This window comes from Loxodonta africana, chromosome 1 (genome assembly GCF_030014295.1).
Source record: "Loxodonta africana isolate mLoxAfr1 chromosome 1, mLoxAfr1.hap2, whole genome shotgun sequence".
Lineage (NCBI taxonomy): Eukaryota > Metazoa > Chordata > Mammalia > Proboscidea > Elephantidae > Loxodonta > Loxodonta africana.
The window spans coordinates 10,029,657-10,048,279 of record NC_087342.1 but is presented as its reverse complement, the minus strand read 5'-3'; the positions used below and the strand labels follow the sequence as shown (position 1 = coordinate 10,048,279).

General features: G+C 44.8%; 1 protein-coding gene across 2 annotated transcripts in view; it reads right to left on the bottom strand.

The window, feature by feature from the left end:
- PLA1A (phospholipase A1 member A) overlaps nt 1-18,623 on the bottom strand; it is a 44,823-nt gene that overhangs the window by 14,276 nt on the left and 11,924 nt on the right. Inside the window, exons 2-8 of one of the 2 annotated variants that reach the window (XM_010592934.3) lie at nt 15,823-16,024; nt 12,363-12,540; nt 11,012-11,120; nt 9,599-9,700; nt 6,516-6,605; nt 4,198-4,365; nt 2,331-2,420 (exon numbers count right to left, since the gene is read on the bottom strand). In XM_010592934.3, coding sequence (XP_010591236.1) covers nt 2,331-2,420; nt 4,198-4,365; nt 6,516-6,605; nt 9,599-9,700; nt 11,012-11,120; nt 12,363-12,540; nt 15,823-16,024 — 939 coding nt within the window. The remainder of the gene's footprint in view (nt 1-2,330; nt 2,421-4,197; nt 4,366-6,515; nt 6,606-9,598; nt 9,701-11,011; nt 11,121-12,362; nt 12,541-15,822; nt 16,025-18,623) is intronic. The other variant, XM_023551757.2, reaches the window with a different exon arrangement.

Genomic DNA, 18,623 nt, shown 5'->3' with positions numbered 1-18,623 from the left:
GAAGCCCAGGTCATGTGTACTAAAATTGGGTGGGTGGGAACCAGTAGTGATAGCAAATCTCTGCAGGAGCATGACTTGGGAGGCAGCACACAGAGCCCTGGCTGGTTGGTTGAGAGACTTGGATCCAAGGCCGGACTCTGCTGCTTACAAGCCGGGTTGCCTTGACTAAGTGACTGAACCTCTCCGTGGCTCAGTTCCCTTGTCTGTAAACAATAACCTCTAATGTCACCTCGCAGGACATAGTGAGGATTAAATGTGGTAGTGGAGAGAAGACATCTTGTGAGGAAAATTGTTCCACAAGGCAAAAGTAACATCCTTAGCAAAAGTATTATTTGGTGGGGCATTCTCCATCCCTGCTGCAGCAGGCCTGGTAGGGGTCACCCCTCCTAGTGAGCATTGCCGAGGCCAAAGCTGGGCAACAGGAGCCCAGTGCCATGATGGCCTAGGAATGGGTGGCGAGCCAGGATGCTGTGGCTCATGACACCACCTGAGCATATCCAGGTAGACGGCCTCTCCCCTGGGAGAAACGCTTTGATCCTCAGAAGGGTAGGTTGAGGGCATGTAGGCAGACACGTGTTCAGGCTGGCTTCTTTCTTTCTGTGCCCCTCTGCGTGTGCTCTAGTGCCAGGGGGAGGGGGTCTCTCAACAAACATGAAACAGAAAAATTATGGCTCCATGCATCTCCCTCAGCAGGGACCTTAAAATGCTTTTAACCTCCAAGCGTTCACCAGGCGTTCCTGTTGTGTATATTCTTAGCTTCACAGAATCAGAGGAGCCAGTTCAGGTTACTGTGAACCTGCTGGGGAGCTAGAATTAGAAGCTGGATGTCTGGGCCCAGCAGCACTGCCCCTTACCTCCCTCCTACTCCTCAACTAGATAAAACAGCATCCCGCCATGCTGGCTTCTGATAGGTGACAGAGCTGACAGTAAACTAACAGAGAAAACTGGTCTGTAGACAGCAGGTTCTCAGAAGTAGAACAAAGCGATGAGTGTGCAAGCAGGTGGGGCAGGGGACGTACCAATTTTGGAGTCAGAAGACCTGGAGTGGGATCCTGGCTTTTTCTTCCAGCTGTGCAGCCTTGGGCAAGTCACCTAGACTCTCAGAGCCTCTATTTCCTCACACCTGCCTCTCAGAGATGGGTTGTCAGATAAGCTGATGCACACGGAAGCCCACACTGACTCTGTGACCCACTTCTTTCCCAAGAGGTAGCCATGAATTCCCCCAGCTTAAAACACCCCCATCTCTTCTTCTCCCCAGTTCCCCCATCCATAAAGGGAAAGGGGTTATTACTTAATGGGTCCAGTCACCGTGCTAATGACTTCATGTATACTGTTTTACTTTATCCTTACAATTTATTCTTTGAAGTAGGTGCTGCAATTGTCCCCATTTTTTCACATAAGGAAATAGAAGTTCAGAGATTCCTGATCACACAGCTGTTAAGATTCAAATCAGGACCCGAGTGACCTGAGTCTGAGCTTTGGTCTCCATATTAGCTTCACCAGGACATCTGGTGCCAGAAAAATGTCCTGCCACAAAAATCCCTCTACCAACCTGACACAGCTGATCAGAAAGTCAGTCAAAATTACGGTGACCATGTAATTGATCATCCTAACCAGAACACTTTTGCCCTGTACACAGGTAAACCAGTTAGGACCTGCCTCAGAATAACAGGCAGTATAGTCACCCGAATTAAAATATCACCCTAGTTAAAATGCAAATCGCTTAGGGAGAGTGTATTGACTGCAGTTTCGGATTCTAAGACAGAGTTTCCTTTCACATTTAACATCTTTTTCAATCACTGGCATTTTAGGTTCAACGAAGCGCAGCAGCTGGGAGCAGTTAGAACGTATAAGTGAAAGGGAAGGAAGGCAGTGGTGAGCGTTGGTATTCCCTAGGGGCCCCTGACCTCGGAGGGCTGTCAGGGTGGGAAACATACAGGATGGGCACCAAGGAAGGAGAGAGAAACACGCAGAAAGGAGGAAGCCAAAGGGCAAACCCAACACCACTCTAGAGAGAGCCCCACTGGAAGGCAGCTTTCCGTGGGGAAAAAGGATCTAGGATCAGTACACAGAAATTTAGATGCCCCAAGTCCTCGTCTGTAGAGCAATGGTTTGGACTAGCTCTGAAAGTTTGGGTTCTGTCTAAGACCAAGAGCTGCTGTTCCCACCTCCCACATGACTTTTGCCCCAGTCCAAGCAGCACCCCTCACCCCAGCCTTCACTTCCTACCTCTGATACCACGTTCGGCTAGAAACAGTCCAAGCTGGAGCTCCAGACTCCACCAGTCAGAACAGTGGCAGAATTGAGCCTGGATATTTTTCCCCACTCACCACAGTATGGAGCCCGGGGAGTCGTCAGGAGGTAGGCTCTCACTTCCGTGGGAAGTGGCTCTATCTTGACACCACTTTGTTCTACCAGCCCTGGAAATAAAGAAGCAGAGAGGGCCGAGTCCTGTGGAGGCCATCTCAGGATCCCATGGCCCCACCCAAGCAGTGATTATTTCATGCACCCATTTATTCTACAGACATCTACACCACATGCTCGCTATGTGCCACACCCTGTGCCCAGCCCCAGGACACAGCAAGTCAGGATGTAGGGGATAAACAGACAAGTAAGCAGGGGTTTCGTTTGGGTAAGCAGGAAGCACACTTTTCAGATCAGCTGGTCTGGTCTGAGAGGATACATATAAGAAAACTACAATTACATCTCTAACTTGAAAAACAATCTACTACGACAGTTATATCACAGCGTTTATATCATGTGCAGTGGGGTGTGGTGAGATGGGAAGTGTTTGACCTGAAGAGTAATGCAGTGTGGGCAAAGGCACACAAGGTGAGAAAACATATTCTGGGAAGTGTGAGTAGCTATTATCTCTGGGGAGTTCAGTTTAAGGGAACGTGTAGTGAGAGATGAGCCTGGGTAGACAGCGCAGGGTGGTGGTGGGAAGTGGTGGCATATGACCAGCAGGAAACAATGTTGCTTTGCTTTATTATGGGAAACTACCCCTTCCTTAAGGATCCCTGGTAGCACAGTGGTTAAGCATTTGGCTGCTGACCAAAAGGTTGGCTGTTTGAACCCATCAGCCACTCCCGGGGAGAAAAGATTTGGTGATCTGCTCCAGTAGAGATTTCATTCTATGAAACCCTATGGGGCAGTTCTGCTCTGTCCTATAGGGTCTCTATGAGTTGGAATCAACTTAATGGCACACAACAACAACAACCCCTTCTTTAGGAATCCCTAGGTGATGCAAAAGATTAACAGGCTCAGCTGCTAACCAAAAGGCTGGAGGTTCCAGTCCATCCAGAAGTGCCTCAGACAGGTCTGGGGATCTACTTCTGAAAAGCCAGCCACTGAAAACCCTATGGAGCATAGTTCTATTCTGACACACAAGGGGTCACCATGAGTCAGAATCAACTTGACGGCAACTAGTACTGGTGCCCCTTTTTTAACGTTTCGTCAAGTGGATATTCATTTCATTCATGTAAGCCGTGGCAGTCTGCTATAGTTGTGAGTGGCAGCCGGGGATGGGAGGTGGGAAGGGCAGCATAGGAGAAGAGAACCATTTCCACTAGCCAGGAGCTCTTCCTGGAGCTCGTCACCCTGGACAACCCCAGGACATTTGCCTCACTGATTGACACAAGGTGAGCTAGAGGTCAGGTCCCAGAGTCCTGCCCAGGTTGTCCTTCCTCATCCAGGAATACACCCAAGCTTCCCAGAAATTAGGCACCCCTCCAGCTGACATTTGGCTACCACAACTTCACACCTCTAAATTGGGCTTGCGTGCCACTCTTGGGAGTTCCCCCCCCCCAACTTGATTTAGAGTCTATCAGAAGTTGCAGAATAACTGGCCTAGCTCAAAAGACCTAGAAAAAAACACCTAGTGAGGGCAAGGGCTTTGGACGAGAGCAATGTTTTTAGTGTCCTGAGACGGGACTTCCAAGTGACGGGTCACGTATGTGAGGGTGTGAGCAGAGCAAATGTGGCAGCAGGAAGCAGTATAGAGGGCGGGGGTGGGACACAGAAGGACACATGCCATCTTCCAGCTCAGAACAGGCCGAGCATCTACATTAATTTTCCTTCCCCTAGTTGGATAGGCTTCTTGTTGACCACAGGAGATCAGGACTTAAGGAAATAACATCTAGCAGGGCTTGAACTTTCCCCAAATTGTCAAAGGAAGTTGAAGGGGTGGCATTTTACCAATCCGTGGACAAGAGAGCAGGAAAGGGTTAAAGCAATCCAGGCAGTGTCCAGCAAGGAAGGCCTCATAGCTGGCACAGGGAAAGGCCATCAATGGGCAGGAACTCTCCAGGGCACTGATGTAGAGATACACAGCCCGCATGTGATCACAGATCAGATAACTGTAACCTGGACCGGAGGCAAAAACAACCAAGGTTTCAGTTCATGACGAATGGAAATTCCCTCCGTGTGAATTACTGTAACTCTATTGAATTTTCTATTCCAGAGGCTATAAATACACAGGATGCCCACGGGCCACTTTTTTGAACATCAGCACACCTGGTTTAAAGGAGCCCTGGTGGCACAATGATTAAGAGCTCAACTTCTAACCAAAAGGCTGGAAGTTGGAGCGCACCAGCTGCTCCATGGGAGAAAGACCTGGAGATCTGGTTTTGTAAAGATTACAGCCTGGAAAACCCTATGGGGCAGTTCAACTCTGTCACATTGGGTCGCTATGAGTCGGTAGCGACTCAGCATACAACAGGCATGGTTACTATATTTTTCATTTTACTTTTTATTTTCCTGAGATACATAAACTTAAGCTATCAAGAACATTGCTTGATTTGAGACCCGTTCATATATGATCATGTAAACTCTCAGAAAATGGGAGCATACAGAGAACTGGAGATGCTGAACCCATTTCTCAAAATGGATATCCATCTGGGCCTGCTTACCTTCATCATAACCCATACAACCAATTTTTTCAACCTTGTTATACCCACTTCAGCCATGAGACAATCAAAGAAGTCAGCTGCAGTTCATGGTCAATCTCTGGAAGCCAGTGTGCTGAGGTTTATTTGGCCAAATGGCTGATACGCTCAGGTTGCCAAGTGTCCCAATTTACCAAAAACTTGGCTTTGTTGTTGTTGCTTACTATTTAACATTCACAGCAATCCACATCGGATGAATTGGCCAGGGTTAAGAGGTCTGTGGTGAGCCATGACTCCAAGGTTCTGAGGTCTTTAGACTTTCCCTTCACCCTTGTACCCACTCTCTGGCTAGCAGCTAAGGCTGACCTCAGAGTTGACCTTCCTTTCCCCATGGCTGGGATACACTCTATGTCCCAGATACTTCTAGCTGCAGCAGGGAGCTGGAGAAGAGATAAACTAAACCCTCGTCAGACAGGTTTATGAAGCAAAAATGAAAAGTGGTCAACTAAAATGCCACAGGAATTTTCAAAAGCCATTAAAACCAAATAATCCCATCTGGTCAGAATTGCTGAAAATTTATAAAAGATTAAAAAAAGCATGACTTGGAATTGGTAAATTAGGTTAGCAGCTATTTAATAAATTGCTAAAAAAAAAAAAAAAGGCTCCTTAAAATGTCAAAAATTTAGTAAAGCAGTAAAAGACTACAAACACAATAGACAGAGATCAAGATCAACTAAAATTCCCATAGGGAATGATGACATGTTGATTATATTCATAAGAAGACTAAACCCTTTGACGCTTAGCTTTTCACGAATTTAATATTATTTAAAACATTCCAAAAGAATATATTTATAAGAGAAAAAAAGGTATATTCTTTGAATATATTAAAAAAGATGATCTTGAAAACAATTTTGGAGAGCTGTTAAATTTAGGCGATTTGGTGAATGGCCATGTAGTGAATCTATCCTTCAGTCAGCTAGCTTTGGGCACACTGGCCCGCTGCTGCTGCCACTGGGCTGTGCAGGGGGTGTGGCTAGTATAAGCTATGCTGCTAACTAGGGTCCAGGGAATAATAGAGGTTATTGGCTTGAGTGATATTAGATCATGGCAGGAACTAAGACAAGTTGGTAAAACAGGAGACAGAGGAAGACACTGAAAAATATAAAGCTGGCTTTTAATTTCAGGCACTCTACCTCCAGACTTCCTGTGCTCTAATCCATTCAACAAGTGCCAAGTAATGCACTATGGAACATAGCCATAGAGTCTCCGGATGGCACAAACAGTTAAGCAACTCAGTTACTAATTGAAAGGTCAGCAGTTAAAGTCGATCCCAGGGGCACCTTGCAAGAAACTCCTGATGAACTACTTCCTAAATGTCAGTCATCGAAAACTCTATGGAGCACAGTGCTACCTTCACACAAATGGGGTCACCGTGAGTTGAAACTGACTTGAAGGCAACTGGTAAAGATGTCCATGCAACAGGTGCTAAGTAATGCATTCTGGGACACAGCAAAAGGCACCTAAAGGAAGATCCTCTGTGGCCCTGTAGTGGCTGACTAGACCCAAAAGCTGTAGGGGAATTCCAGTCTCAAAAGCAGCCAAAGACTCAACTCTATCTGGCTTGCTGACCTGCATGAATGAATGTGGGACACCCAGGTTGGTCTTGGCCTCCATTGACAAAGTAGTCCACGTGTCCAACGGGAATCCGGATACCCAAATCTGAAAGGAGGAAAACCTCATTAGCTTCTTACTGCAGAGTCATATTTTCCACGTCCCACAGCACAGCCCACGGGCCACAGAGCCTGAGGTCTGACCTTGGGAGCCCGCCCACTTCACGCTAAATGGTTGCCCTCCTCACTCGTAAGTGCCGTGAGACTTAAGACCTGGTTCTCAGAGTTTTCTAAAGGGGCCTTTCCCTGCTGAAAGGAAGCCAAGAAGAATAAATCCATAAGGAGATACTCTTACTGATAAATTCGAGAAAAATACCCCCTACCACAAATCTTTATAAATCAGTAAATGTTTTAAGTTTGGTAAATTTCCTTGTGTAATAGTTTTGGGTTAATCGTTTTATTTTCTTTTGAGTAACAGTTCAGGTAAATATATCTTGGACCATCTTTCTATAGTCTCACACACAACATATTTTTGTGCTCTCCTGACTGAGCAGAAATATGACCTAGCTACAAACACATGAGGTTAAGAGAGAGCTTGTAGCTCTCATCTTCTCAATGTGACCATTTCTCAGACCCTCCATGTGGCATATCCGACCCTTCTGACTGGGTCAGGCCTGGCTGCCAAAGACACTGATTTTCTCCTTCCTATTTTTATCATCTATCATGGAGCCCTGGTGGCACAGGGGTATTAAGAGCTCGGGTTGCTAACAAAAGATTGGCAGTTCGAATCCACCAGATGCTCCTTGGAAACCCTGTGGGGCAGTTCGACCCTGTCCTATAGGGTCACTATGAGTTGGAATTGACTTGATGGCAATGGGATCAACTCTCACAATTGTAAACAACTGGTTGTTTATTATTTACTTAATGTCACCCACTCAGTGAAAGTAATAACTTAGAAATAATCTCTGATTTCTCCCTGTCCTCAGCTCCCACGTTCAGCCCATCATAAATCCAGTCACTCAATCCTCAAAATTATTTTAAATCTTTCTACTTTTCTCAGTCTCTACTACCACCACCTCTGCAAAGCCACCATCCTCTCTCACCTGTACTCCTGTAAACACCCTCTAACTGGCCTCCATGTTTCCTTTTGTGTCCTCCTGTATCCCATTCTCTGCACAGCAGCCAGAATTCTCTTTCTTTTTTTTTTTTACTTTTTAAGAATCTGAACATAATGTTCTATAATTTTTTTAAATATACGTAGCACAAGATGTGCTGATTCAATATAATCCTGGCTAAATTCACTATGAACATTCACTGCTTCCTAAACAATGGCACCTCCATTGCTCCCTCCCTCCACCTCTGGTAACCACTAATAAACTTTGGTCTCAGTAGATTCTCCTATTCTCTTTATTTCAGATAGCTGAGATCATTCAATATCTGTCCTTTTGCAACTGACATATTTCACTGAGCGTAAGATTTTCGGGGTTCATGAATGTTGTACCATGGATCAGAACTTCATTTCTCTTGCCAGAATAATCTTTTAAAGAAGTCCAAATTATTCCCCTGCTCCCATTGATCTTAGAATGAAACTTAAACTTTTTGCCATGGCCAGGCTGAAGAAGAAGCCACCCTGTTCTCCAACCTCACTCAGTACCCCTTCCTCCCTTGACTGTGTTCTAACCACGTGGTTCTCTTTCCAGTCTCTAGAAGAAGCCAAGTCCTCACCAGGTCAAGGCTTTCATTTTGGCTATCCTCTCCACCAAAACGCTCTTCCAGTAGCTCTTCCAAGGGCTGGCTCATTCTCATGCACAAAGTCGCAATTCAAATATCACCTCCTTGGACAAACTTTCCCCAATATTCCTATCTGAAGTAGACCCTCTACCCAAGTCACCTGCTATCATATGACCTTATCTGTATCCTTCATAATAACAGTCACAATGTGTCTTGTCTTCTAACTTACTAGTAGGTTAAGGCCACAACAGCAGGCACTTGGCCCGTCTTCTTTTTTTTTTTTTAATTTTACTTTAGATGAAGGTTTACAATACAAACTAGCTTCTCATTAAACAGTTAGTACACGTATTGTTTTATGACATTGGTTAACAACCCCACGACATGTCAACACTCTCCCTTCTTGACCTTAAGTTCCCATTACCAGCTTTTCTGTCCTCTCCTGCCTTCTAGTCCTTGCCCCTGGGCTGGTGTGCCCCTTTAGTCTCATTTTGTTTTGTGGGCCTGTCTAATCTTTGGCTGAAGGGTGAACCTCAGGAATGACTTCATTACTGAGCTAAAAGGGTATCTGGGGACCATACGCCGATCTTTTCTTCTGCTGTAACTCCAACGCCTAGTGCAGTACCTGACATGGAATGAGTACCTAATGAATGTTAATTGAATGAAAGAATGCCTGCCCCATCAAAATATAAGTTCCATGTGGGCAGGGACGTTAACTGCCTTGTTCATTGCAGTATTCATTGACCTATGCTTATCACGTAGCTAAACAAATTTAGATTGAATAAATAGATTTTGTCTTGTTTTGTTTGCTTTTTTTAGTTACATCAGGAAGAGGCTCCAGCTTTGAAGGGACCTGAGAGGTAAATGGAGACCTAATAAACCATCTATTCAGAACATAGGGACATAGGGATTAACCACTTAGCTAGGCAGAGGACTGTGATTTTTGGTTACCATTCTCCACTGGACTGAAGGGCTGGGCTTGTCCTCCAGGGAGGCAGGACATGCTGACAGGTGCTAGGGCCAGGTACCCCCACACAGAAATGGCAGTTTGAGCTTTCTGAGTATCAGCAGACCACAATGCCCTTTCCACCACTTACTCACAGGTGTGGTGTTGAATCAGAGAGTGAGAGTGCCAACCATATGCTTTGGTCGATGAGTAAGAAACCTCCTGCTTACTGGTGGCTAAAAACAAAACCATTCACCTCAGTGGTCTGAGAACAACAGAGCTGGAAGAGGCTTTAGAGATCATGCTGGTCAACTCCTCACTGTACAACAGAAGGTCAGAGGGGCAGGGGACTTGCCCAGGGCCATGCAGCTAGATGCCAGCCTCCTAACCCCGGCCCTCATCACCCCAGCAAAGTCACCCCAGCTCACTGTCAGTATCTGTGTGGATGGCTTCCACAAAGAGGGCATCTCCGGCGTCCAGGCGCTCCTCCAGGCTGGCTCTGGTGTACTCTGGTCCAGCAGGGTCCAGGCCTGCAGGGACAGACTAATGTCAGGAGATCCTTTCCTCTCAGCTTCAGGGCCCCTCATGGACCTTCAGCATCCCTACCCTGGCAGTCATTCCTGTTTAGATCATAGAGCCCCCCCAACAAGGACCCTAGCATTGGGAGAACTAGCTCAGGACCTCAAGAAACCCTACTTTCTCTTGTTTCTTTTGAGGAAATTTCTCGATGACCTGGTTTCTCTGGTTCTAAAATGAGCTTGAAAACACTGACCACCTGTTAAGGGTTAACATGACTAATACTAATCCTTGTTTAGAGGTAGCAGTGGCTATAATTTTTTGAGCAGTTACTGTGTGCCAGGCCTTGTGCTGGGCAGTTTTATATCCATTACCTCTAGTTCTCACAACAAACTGTGAAGTAAATATTACTATCGCCGTGCCTAACTTTGGATCCCATTGCTCCTCCCTTCTCCCCCTCCCCCACCCCCAAATAAGCAGACCTTGAGACAAACCAGGTAGGGTCCTGGATGGCATAAATAGTTTATACTCAGCTACTAAATGAAAGGTTGGTAGTTTGAACCCATTCAGAGGTGCCATGGAAGAAAGCCTTGGCTATTGGCTTCCATAAAGATTAAAGCCAAGAAAACCCTATGGAGCTCAGTTCTGCTCTATCACACATGAGGCTGCCATGAGTCGGAATTAACTCGATGGCAACGAGTTTGGGTTTTTTTTGTTGTTTGTTTGTTTTGTTTTGAGACAAGGATTTAAAGTGCAAGTAGTTTATTGGGGAGAAGATCAGAGAAACACAGTGAGAGAATGGGAAAACAAGTCAGAGAATGAAGGAAAATATTAATGAATGGGTTATCATTGTGGGCAATTGGGCCTAACCCCACTGGGGACCCTCTGAGAGACTCTAGAAATGACTCAGAATTGTCTCACTGAGGGGTCACGAAGCCGTAGTATTTGCCACCCAACTCAAGTCCCTTACTGATTGAGGGTTGCACCGGAAGCATAAATCCGCCCACACTTTTGAAAGCTATTTACCGAAACTGTCTAATGGTGATTTTCACAGTGGACCAAGAAGATATGGGCAGCTACAACCCATTTTACAGATGTAGAAACTGAGACTCAGAAAGCAATAATATGGCCTGTAACAGTGGTATTAGAGATCATGCAATAATAGCACAATACCATTTCATGGTAAAGAACCCTAATCTATAAATCTTAGTGGCAACAGATGATCAGGAGAACAAAGGCCCAACACTCGCCCTGTTAGCCTCGGGATATTTCCAGGCCCATCCCTGCCTTTAAACCCTAGGAGGATAGTTAAGGAAGAATGTTACCTGTTATCCGTCCCAACTGGCCATTGTAGAAATGTCCTACCATGCCCCCGACGTGGGCCCCCAGGCTAACACCAATGATGTGGATTGAGGACTCCTGCATACCCAGCGCCTAGAACAAGGCATCAACCGTGAGTTTCACTGAGGCCACGGTAGTCCCTGGCGTCATAGCTTCACACTTTCCTTTGAGGCTTCAGAAAAGGAGAGGGCCCTCCAAAAGACCTGGATGGTTCGCAGCTTCCACTACTAACCACTCTCATTGGGGTCACAGCAGAGGGTCCTGGCCAGAGTGGGCAAAAAATGTAGAACCAAAAATCAAATTCACAAAAAAGACCAGACTTACTGGTCTCACAGAGACTGGAGGAACCCCCGAGACTACAGCCCTAAGACACTCTTCTGACCTAGAACTGAACCCATTCCTGGAGTCCACCTTCCAGCTAAACAATAGACAAGCCCATAAAATAAACAGTAACACCCAAGACGAATGTGCTTCTTAGAACAATCAATTATATAAGATCAAAAGGGCAATATTTGCCCAAAAGTAAAGATGAGAAGGCAGGAAGGGGTAAAGAAACAGGACGAAAGGAAATGGGGAACCCAGAGCAGAAATGGGGAGAGTGCAGACACATTTTAGGGAATGAAACCAAGGCCATGAAACACTTTATGTACAAACTATCAAATGGGAATCTAATTTGCTCTGTAAACTTTCACCTAACGTATAATTTAAAAAAAAAAAAAAAGAAAGAAAGGTGAGGGCACTGGGCTAGACACACCCACCACACATGGTTCAGAGTCAAGGGTAGAATGCTGACTCAGTTAACCTCTGCCCTCTTCCTGGGCACCCCAACCGTGATAATCCTCTCACTTTCTCTTTAATGCCCAAACTGTGTGAACAATAAACATGCTGTTTCCTCTTAGGAGACCCAGTGGTGTAGCAGTTAAGAGCTTAGGCTGCTAACCAAAATGTCGGCAGTTTGAATCCATCAGCCACCCCTTGGAAATCCTGTGGTATATGGTCCCTATGAGTCAGAATCAACTCCATGGCAATGGGTTTGGTTTTTGTGTGTGTGTGTGTGTGTGTGTGTGTGTGTGTGTCTCCTCTTAAGGGACTAATGCCAGGCAATTCTCACTATTTCTAATATGCAGTGGCACGTCTTACAGAGGAGGAACCTGAGTCTCAGAGACCTCAAATATCCTGCCCAACGTCAGCAGGCTAAGTGAAGGCCACCAGTGTCTAAAGTCACTGGTAGCTCTGCTTCCGCCCTGATACTCCCCTTCCGGTGTTTGCTGCTTTCTTTCTGACCCCTCCCCTCCATGAGCAGCCACAACTCACCATGAGCTCTCCTGCACTTACCAGGAGTTTATGGAGGAAGCGGGAGATCTCAAGGCCCACCTTCACCACATTTTCCACGGCTGAAAAGTAGACACCCGTGGAGCCGTAAACCCAGTCCACGGCAATTACATTAGCGTCAGTTGCATGCAGAAGGGTTCTAATGAGTCGATCAATCCAGGAAGGCTTTGTTCCTAAAGCCCTAGACATGGGGCCAAAAAGCATAAGAAAATTACCTGCCAAACCCAGAAAAAAAGTAAAAACTAGGGAGGAGGGTGTTACGGATTGAATTGTGTCCTCCCCAAAATATGTGTTGTAAATTCTAACCCCTACACCTGTGGTGGGGCCCTGATAGCACAGTGGATAAGTGCTATGGCTGCTAACCAAAAGGTTGGTAGTTCGAATCCACTAGCCGGTCCTTGGAAACCCTGTGGGGCAGTTCTACTCTGTCCTATAGGGTCGATATAGGGTTGCTATGAGTCAGTTGCTAAGAGTTGGAAGCAACAGGCGTTTTGGTTTGGTATACCAGTGGTTATAATCTCATTTGACAATGGGTTTTCTTTGTTATATTAATGAGGCAGTATTAGTGTAGGGTGTGTCTTGAATCAATCTCTTTTGAGATATAAAAGAAGCAGATTAAGCAAGGAAGCAAGCAAGCATAGATGGGGGAAGATAGATGCCAAGTCACATAAAGGTGTCCAAGGATACAAGAAACAGAAGCTAAAAAGAGACAGGAACCTTCCCCCAGACCCAACAGAGAGAGAAAAGCTTCCTTAGAGCCAGTGCCCTGAATTTAGGCATCTAGTCTCCTAAACTGTGAGAAAATAAATTTCTGTTTGTGAAAGCCACCTACTTGTGGTATTTCCGTTATAGCAGCACTAGGTAGCTAAGACAAAGGGGTATACATGCAATAAATCATATAGTACTGTGAGCACGCTGGTGTTAAGGGCCGTCGAGTCAGTTCCGACTCATAGCGACCCCACAGGACAGAGTAGAACTGCCCCCACAGAGTGTCCAAGGAGCGCCTGACAGATTCGAACTGCTGACCCTTTGGTTAGCAGCCACAGCACTTAACCACTACGCCACCAGGGTTTCCAGTGATCCTATATGCAACAGAACAAGACACTGCACGATTGTTGCTTTGCGCAAGCCCATTGTTGTAGCTACTGTGTCAATCCACCTTTTTGAAGGTCTTCCTCTCTTTGCTGACATAATTCCAAGGTTACAGAGGCCTCCGCCAGTACATATGAAGCCTTTGTGAAATTTATAAAAGGATGTCTCTTTGTTCCAGGTGGATACAGCCTTACGCCAGGGCTCATTAATTCAGGTTGGATTTGGGCCCCAACCAGCCCTCAGTCAGGCACCTTTGTGCAAGGCATAAGCTACACAGACTGTATACATTGGCTCTGCTGGTGCTATTTGTGGAAAAGAAAGATAGCCTTGTACTGTATTGCAATCTTAATACTCAGTCTAGAATGTAAGCTCTTTCCTTGAGGATGTTTTCATTCATTCATTCACTCCTTCATTTATTCAACAAACACTTATTGAGTATCTATGGGCCAGGGAGTATGCTGTCGTTGAGTCAGTTCCAACTCATGGCAGCCCCATGTGCGCGAATAAAACTGCTCCCTAGGGCCTCCTGGAATGTGACCTTTCAGAAGCAGATCACCAGCCCTGTCTTCCAAGGATCTTCTGAGTAGGTTTGAACCGTCAACCTTTCAGTTAGTATTTGAGCGCCTAGCCATTAGTGCCACCCAGGGACTCCTAGTCAGTATGCTAGGTGCTATATAAAAAATAGTGACACCACCCTGAGGCTATTACCCTGAGGTAATCTTTAAACTTCAAACTAAAAATATCCCCTGAAATTATCTTAAAACCGAACAATAGTTTAGCTTAACTAGTAAAGAATGCCTGCCTTGAGAATTATGCTCTTTTAAGAACTGTCTATATGGGATCACACTGACAACAGCAACTCAAAAGATTAGATAGAAGCCTTAGGGGGCAGTGAGTTTATGTTAATGGACGAGGAACAACTCAGAAAAGCAGGGTGAGAAGGGTTGCACAAATTGGAGAATGTAATCGGTGTCACTGAATTGTACCCATAAAAACTGTTGAATTGGTGTATGTTTTGCTGTGTATACTCTCAACAACAAAAAATAAATAAAATAAATCATAATAGTACATAGATATTAAATAGCATAAACGTTCATATTCTCGAAAAAGAAAAGCAAATAAGATCTAGTCCCTATTCTTCTGGAACTTACAATAGAATAGGACTTTTCTAGGGAAAAGGGAGTGTTAGAAACATTTTCACAAAGCTTTCCCAACAGATTGGGGTCAGGGAAGAGGTTTTCACAGTGACTCAGGGTGTGGAGACACTCAGAGTGTACTTACTCATAGGGACAGAGGAGTGCAGACTGCGCATGCGCCATGGAATGTGGCTTTGCGGGATTAAGAAGTAGTCAGAGGGACTGGCCTGACAAAATCTCCAGCTTTATTAGCTATTCCTGGGTTGAGAGTACATATCCAGCCACGGATGGTGGCTAGATCTAAGAGAGCTGGAGGAGAGATTTGGGACAAGAGTGAGGAGGATGCCTAAGGAAGGGGGTGGCTGGGTCCCTGGGGAACAAGAATTCAAGAGGCAGAGAGGATCCAGAGATCAAACGTGATAATCCTCTGTGCACTGCCTTTGTTTCTGCCTCCTTGTTGGATGCCCTGACCCCAGTTGCTCCAAAGTGCCACTCCTTCACTGCATTCTCCTTCTTTACTCCCAGCAACCTTTCTCCATTTATCACCTTCTAAGTGGGCTTTAGAGACAAGATATTGGAGGGAAGGGTGGTGATTGAATTGAGACTCCCTGACTATGAATTAGAGAACATTTGGACTATAGGGCATCAGAGAAATCGTAGAAGAGAATTGCTTAGCTTTCTGAGGGACACGAGTCTCTGAGTGTAAAGAAAGCAACACCAGTTCCTTAGGTCATAAAACCAGGGAAGAAGTGAAGAAGAGGAAATAAAACTCTGGGTGAAAACACCGTGCTGTTACCCCCTGAATAACTGCACAAAACCTATGACCTCGTTGGCTGAGATGCGTCATGCAATCGCACTTCAGGGAAGAAAGGACCCCAGAGAGGCCATTCCTGTAACCTCCCCTTTATTCAGAGATGGAAACTCTGGCTCAGTGTGCTTCAGTGGCTTGTTCAGGGTCACACGTGTTTACTGTTTCCTTTTTAAGTGAGCAGACAAGGCTGAGTGGAGGAGTAATGTAAATGACTAACAAGAACCAACAACGTTAATGCTTTTGCATGTTGATATGAGACACCTTCAAAGTTAGGAGGAGGTGAGATACAGAGTGTGCAGTTGTCAGTAAATCCATTCCTCCCCTTGCTCCCCATACTTCCAGTTCTTAGCTGAGAACCAAGCTAAGTTTCTGGTCGCTTTTTAGTTCTTAGCTGAGGAGATCCCACTGGTTGGTTAGCTCTTACCTGAATCCATGGATAAGTAGTTTGGTTCCCAGAGAGACATTGACTCCAGAGTTTCCAAGGTTACTGCTTTCTTTCAGTAGCTGCCCACAGCTGGGATCTGAACGGGTGAAGAGGAGAAATTGGACTTTCAAATTGGTGCCTCGGAGGAAACTGGCATTCTGGAAATCAGTGCACTTTGGCTGATGGGTGGGAGGTGCATCTCCTGTGGGGTGAAAAAAACAAGGAAAATCCAAGGTGAGGCATCTGTTCTTAGGCTGAAAGGAAAGAAGAAATGGGCATACAGGCAAGAGATTTATTATACATCAGCCAGTGTAATAATCTGATATTTATTTATTAAAGACTGTGTCACTCTTGCAATCAAAATGTGTGAGTATTTTTCATACCTAAGGATAAAATACCAGAGAAGAATAGGAATATTGCTTAACTTGTTGTTGTCGTTAGGTGCCATTGAGTCGGTTCTGACTCACAGCAACCCTATGTACAAGAGAACATTCTTACAATCGTTGCCGTGTTTGAGCCCTTTGTTGCAGCCACTGTGTCAAACCATCTCGTCAAGGGTCTTCCTCTTCTTCGCTGACTCTCTACTTTACCAAGCATGATATCCTTATCCAGGGGTTGGTCCCTCCTGATAACACATCCAAAGTATGAGACAAAGTCCTGCCATCTTCACTTCTGAGGAACATTCTGGCTGTACTTCTTACAAGACAGATTTGTTCGTTCTTCTGGCAGTCCATAGTATATTCAGTTTTCTTCAACAACTCCATAATTCAAAGGCATGAATTATTCTTAGTCTTCTTTAATCATTGACCAGTTTTCCTATGCATATGAGGCAACTGAAAATACCATGGCTTGGGTCAGGTGCACCTCTTTGCTTTTTGACACTTTAAAGAGGTCTTTTGTGGAAGAATTTCCCAATGTAATACTTCGTTTGAATTTTTGACTGCTGCTTTCGTGGGTGTTGATTGTGAATTCAAGGAAAACCAAATCCCTGAGAAATTCAATCTTTTCTCAGTTTATCCTAATGTTGCTTATTGATCCAGTTGTGAGGCTTCTTGGTTTCCTTATATAGTTGAGGTGTAATCCATACTGAAGGCTGTAGTCTCTGATCTTCATCAGTAAGTGCTTCAAGTCCTCTTCACTTTTGGCAAGCAAGGTAGTGACATCCGCATATCACAGATTGGTAATGAGTCTTCTTTCAGTCCTGATGCCGTGTTCTCCTTTATGTAGTCCAGCTTCTCAGATTATTTGCTCAGCATACAGACTGAATAAATATGATGAAAAGATACAACTCTGACGCACATCCTTCCCGATTTTAAATCACACAGTATCCCCTTGTTCTGTTCGAACAACTGCCTCTCGGTCTATCTATGTACAGGTTCCACAAGAGTACAATTAAGTATTCTGGAATTCCCACTCTTCGCAATGTTATCCATAATTTGTTGTGATCCACACAGTCAATTGCCTTTGCATAGTCAATAAAACACAGGCAAACGTCTTTCTGGTATCCTCTGCTTTCAGCCAAGATCCACATGACGTCAGCAATAATATCCCTTGCTCCACGTCCTCTTCTGAATCTGGCTTGAATTTCTGGCAGTTCTCTGTTGATGTACTGCTGCAACCGCTTTTGAATTATCTTCAGCAAAATTTTACTTGTGTGTGACATTAATGATATTGTTCAATAATTTCCACATTCTGTTCAATCACCTTTCTTTGGAATGCACACCAGTATGGATCTCTTCCAGTCGGTTGGCTGGGTAGCTGTCTTCAAAATTTCTTAGCATACATGAGTGAGCACCTTCAGCGCTGCACCCGTGTGCTGAAACACCTCAATTGGTATTCCATCAATTCCTGGAGCCTTGTTTTTCACCAATGTCTTCAGTGCAGCTTGGACTTCTTCCTTCAATACCATCGGTTCTTAACCATATGGTAGCTCCTGAAATGGTTGAATATCAACCAGTTCTTTTCAGTACAGTAACTCTGTGTATTCCTTCCATCTTCTTTTGAAGCTTCCTGCATTGTCCAACATTTTGCCCATACAATCCACTGTCATCAAGTTGATTCCAATTCATAGCAATCCTACAGGACAGAGTAGAATTGCCCCACATGGCTTCCAAGGCTATAATCTTTATGAAGCAGATGGCCACATCTTTCTCCCACACAGTGGCTGATGGGTTTAAGCCATCAACCTTTTGGTTAACTACTGCAGCACCAGGGTTCCTATCTTGCCCATAGAATCCTTCAATATTGCAACTTGAGACTTGAATTTTTTTTTTTTTTTTCCAGTTCTTTCAGCTTGAGAAATCCTGAGCGTATTCTTTGCTTTTGGTTTTCTAACTCCAGGTCTTTGCACATTTCATTATAATACTTTACTTTGTCTTCTTGAGCCACCCTTTGAAATCTTGGGCTGTTTTGCGTCATCATTTCTTCCATTTGCTTTAACTGTTCTAAATTCAAGAACAAATTTTAGAGTCTCTTTTGACATCGTTTTTAGCCTTTTCTTTCTTTCCTGTCTTTTATAATGACGTTTTGCTTTCTTCATGTATGATGTCCTTGATGTCATCCCATAACTTGTCTGGTCTTTGGTCATTAGTGTTTAATGAGTCATATCTGTCCATGAGATGGTCTCTGTTATGGATTGAATTGTGTCTCCCAAAATGTATGTCAACTTGGCAAGGCCATGGTTCCCATTCTTGTGTGATTGTCCACCGTTTTGTGATCTGCTATAATTTTCCTACTTGTTGTAAATCCTACCTCTATGATGTTAATGAGTCAAGATTAGAGGCAGTTATGTTTAATGAGGC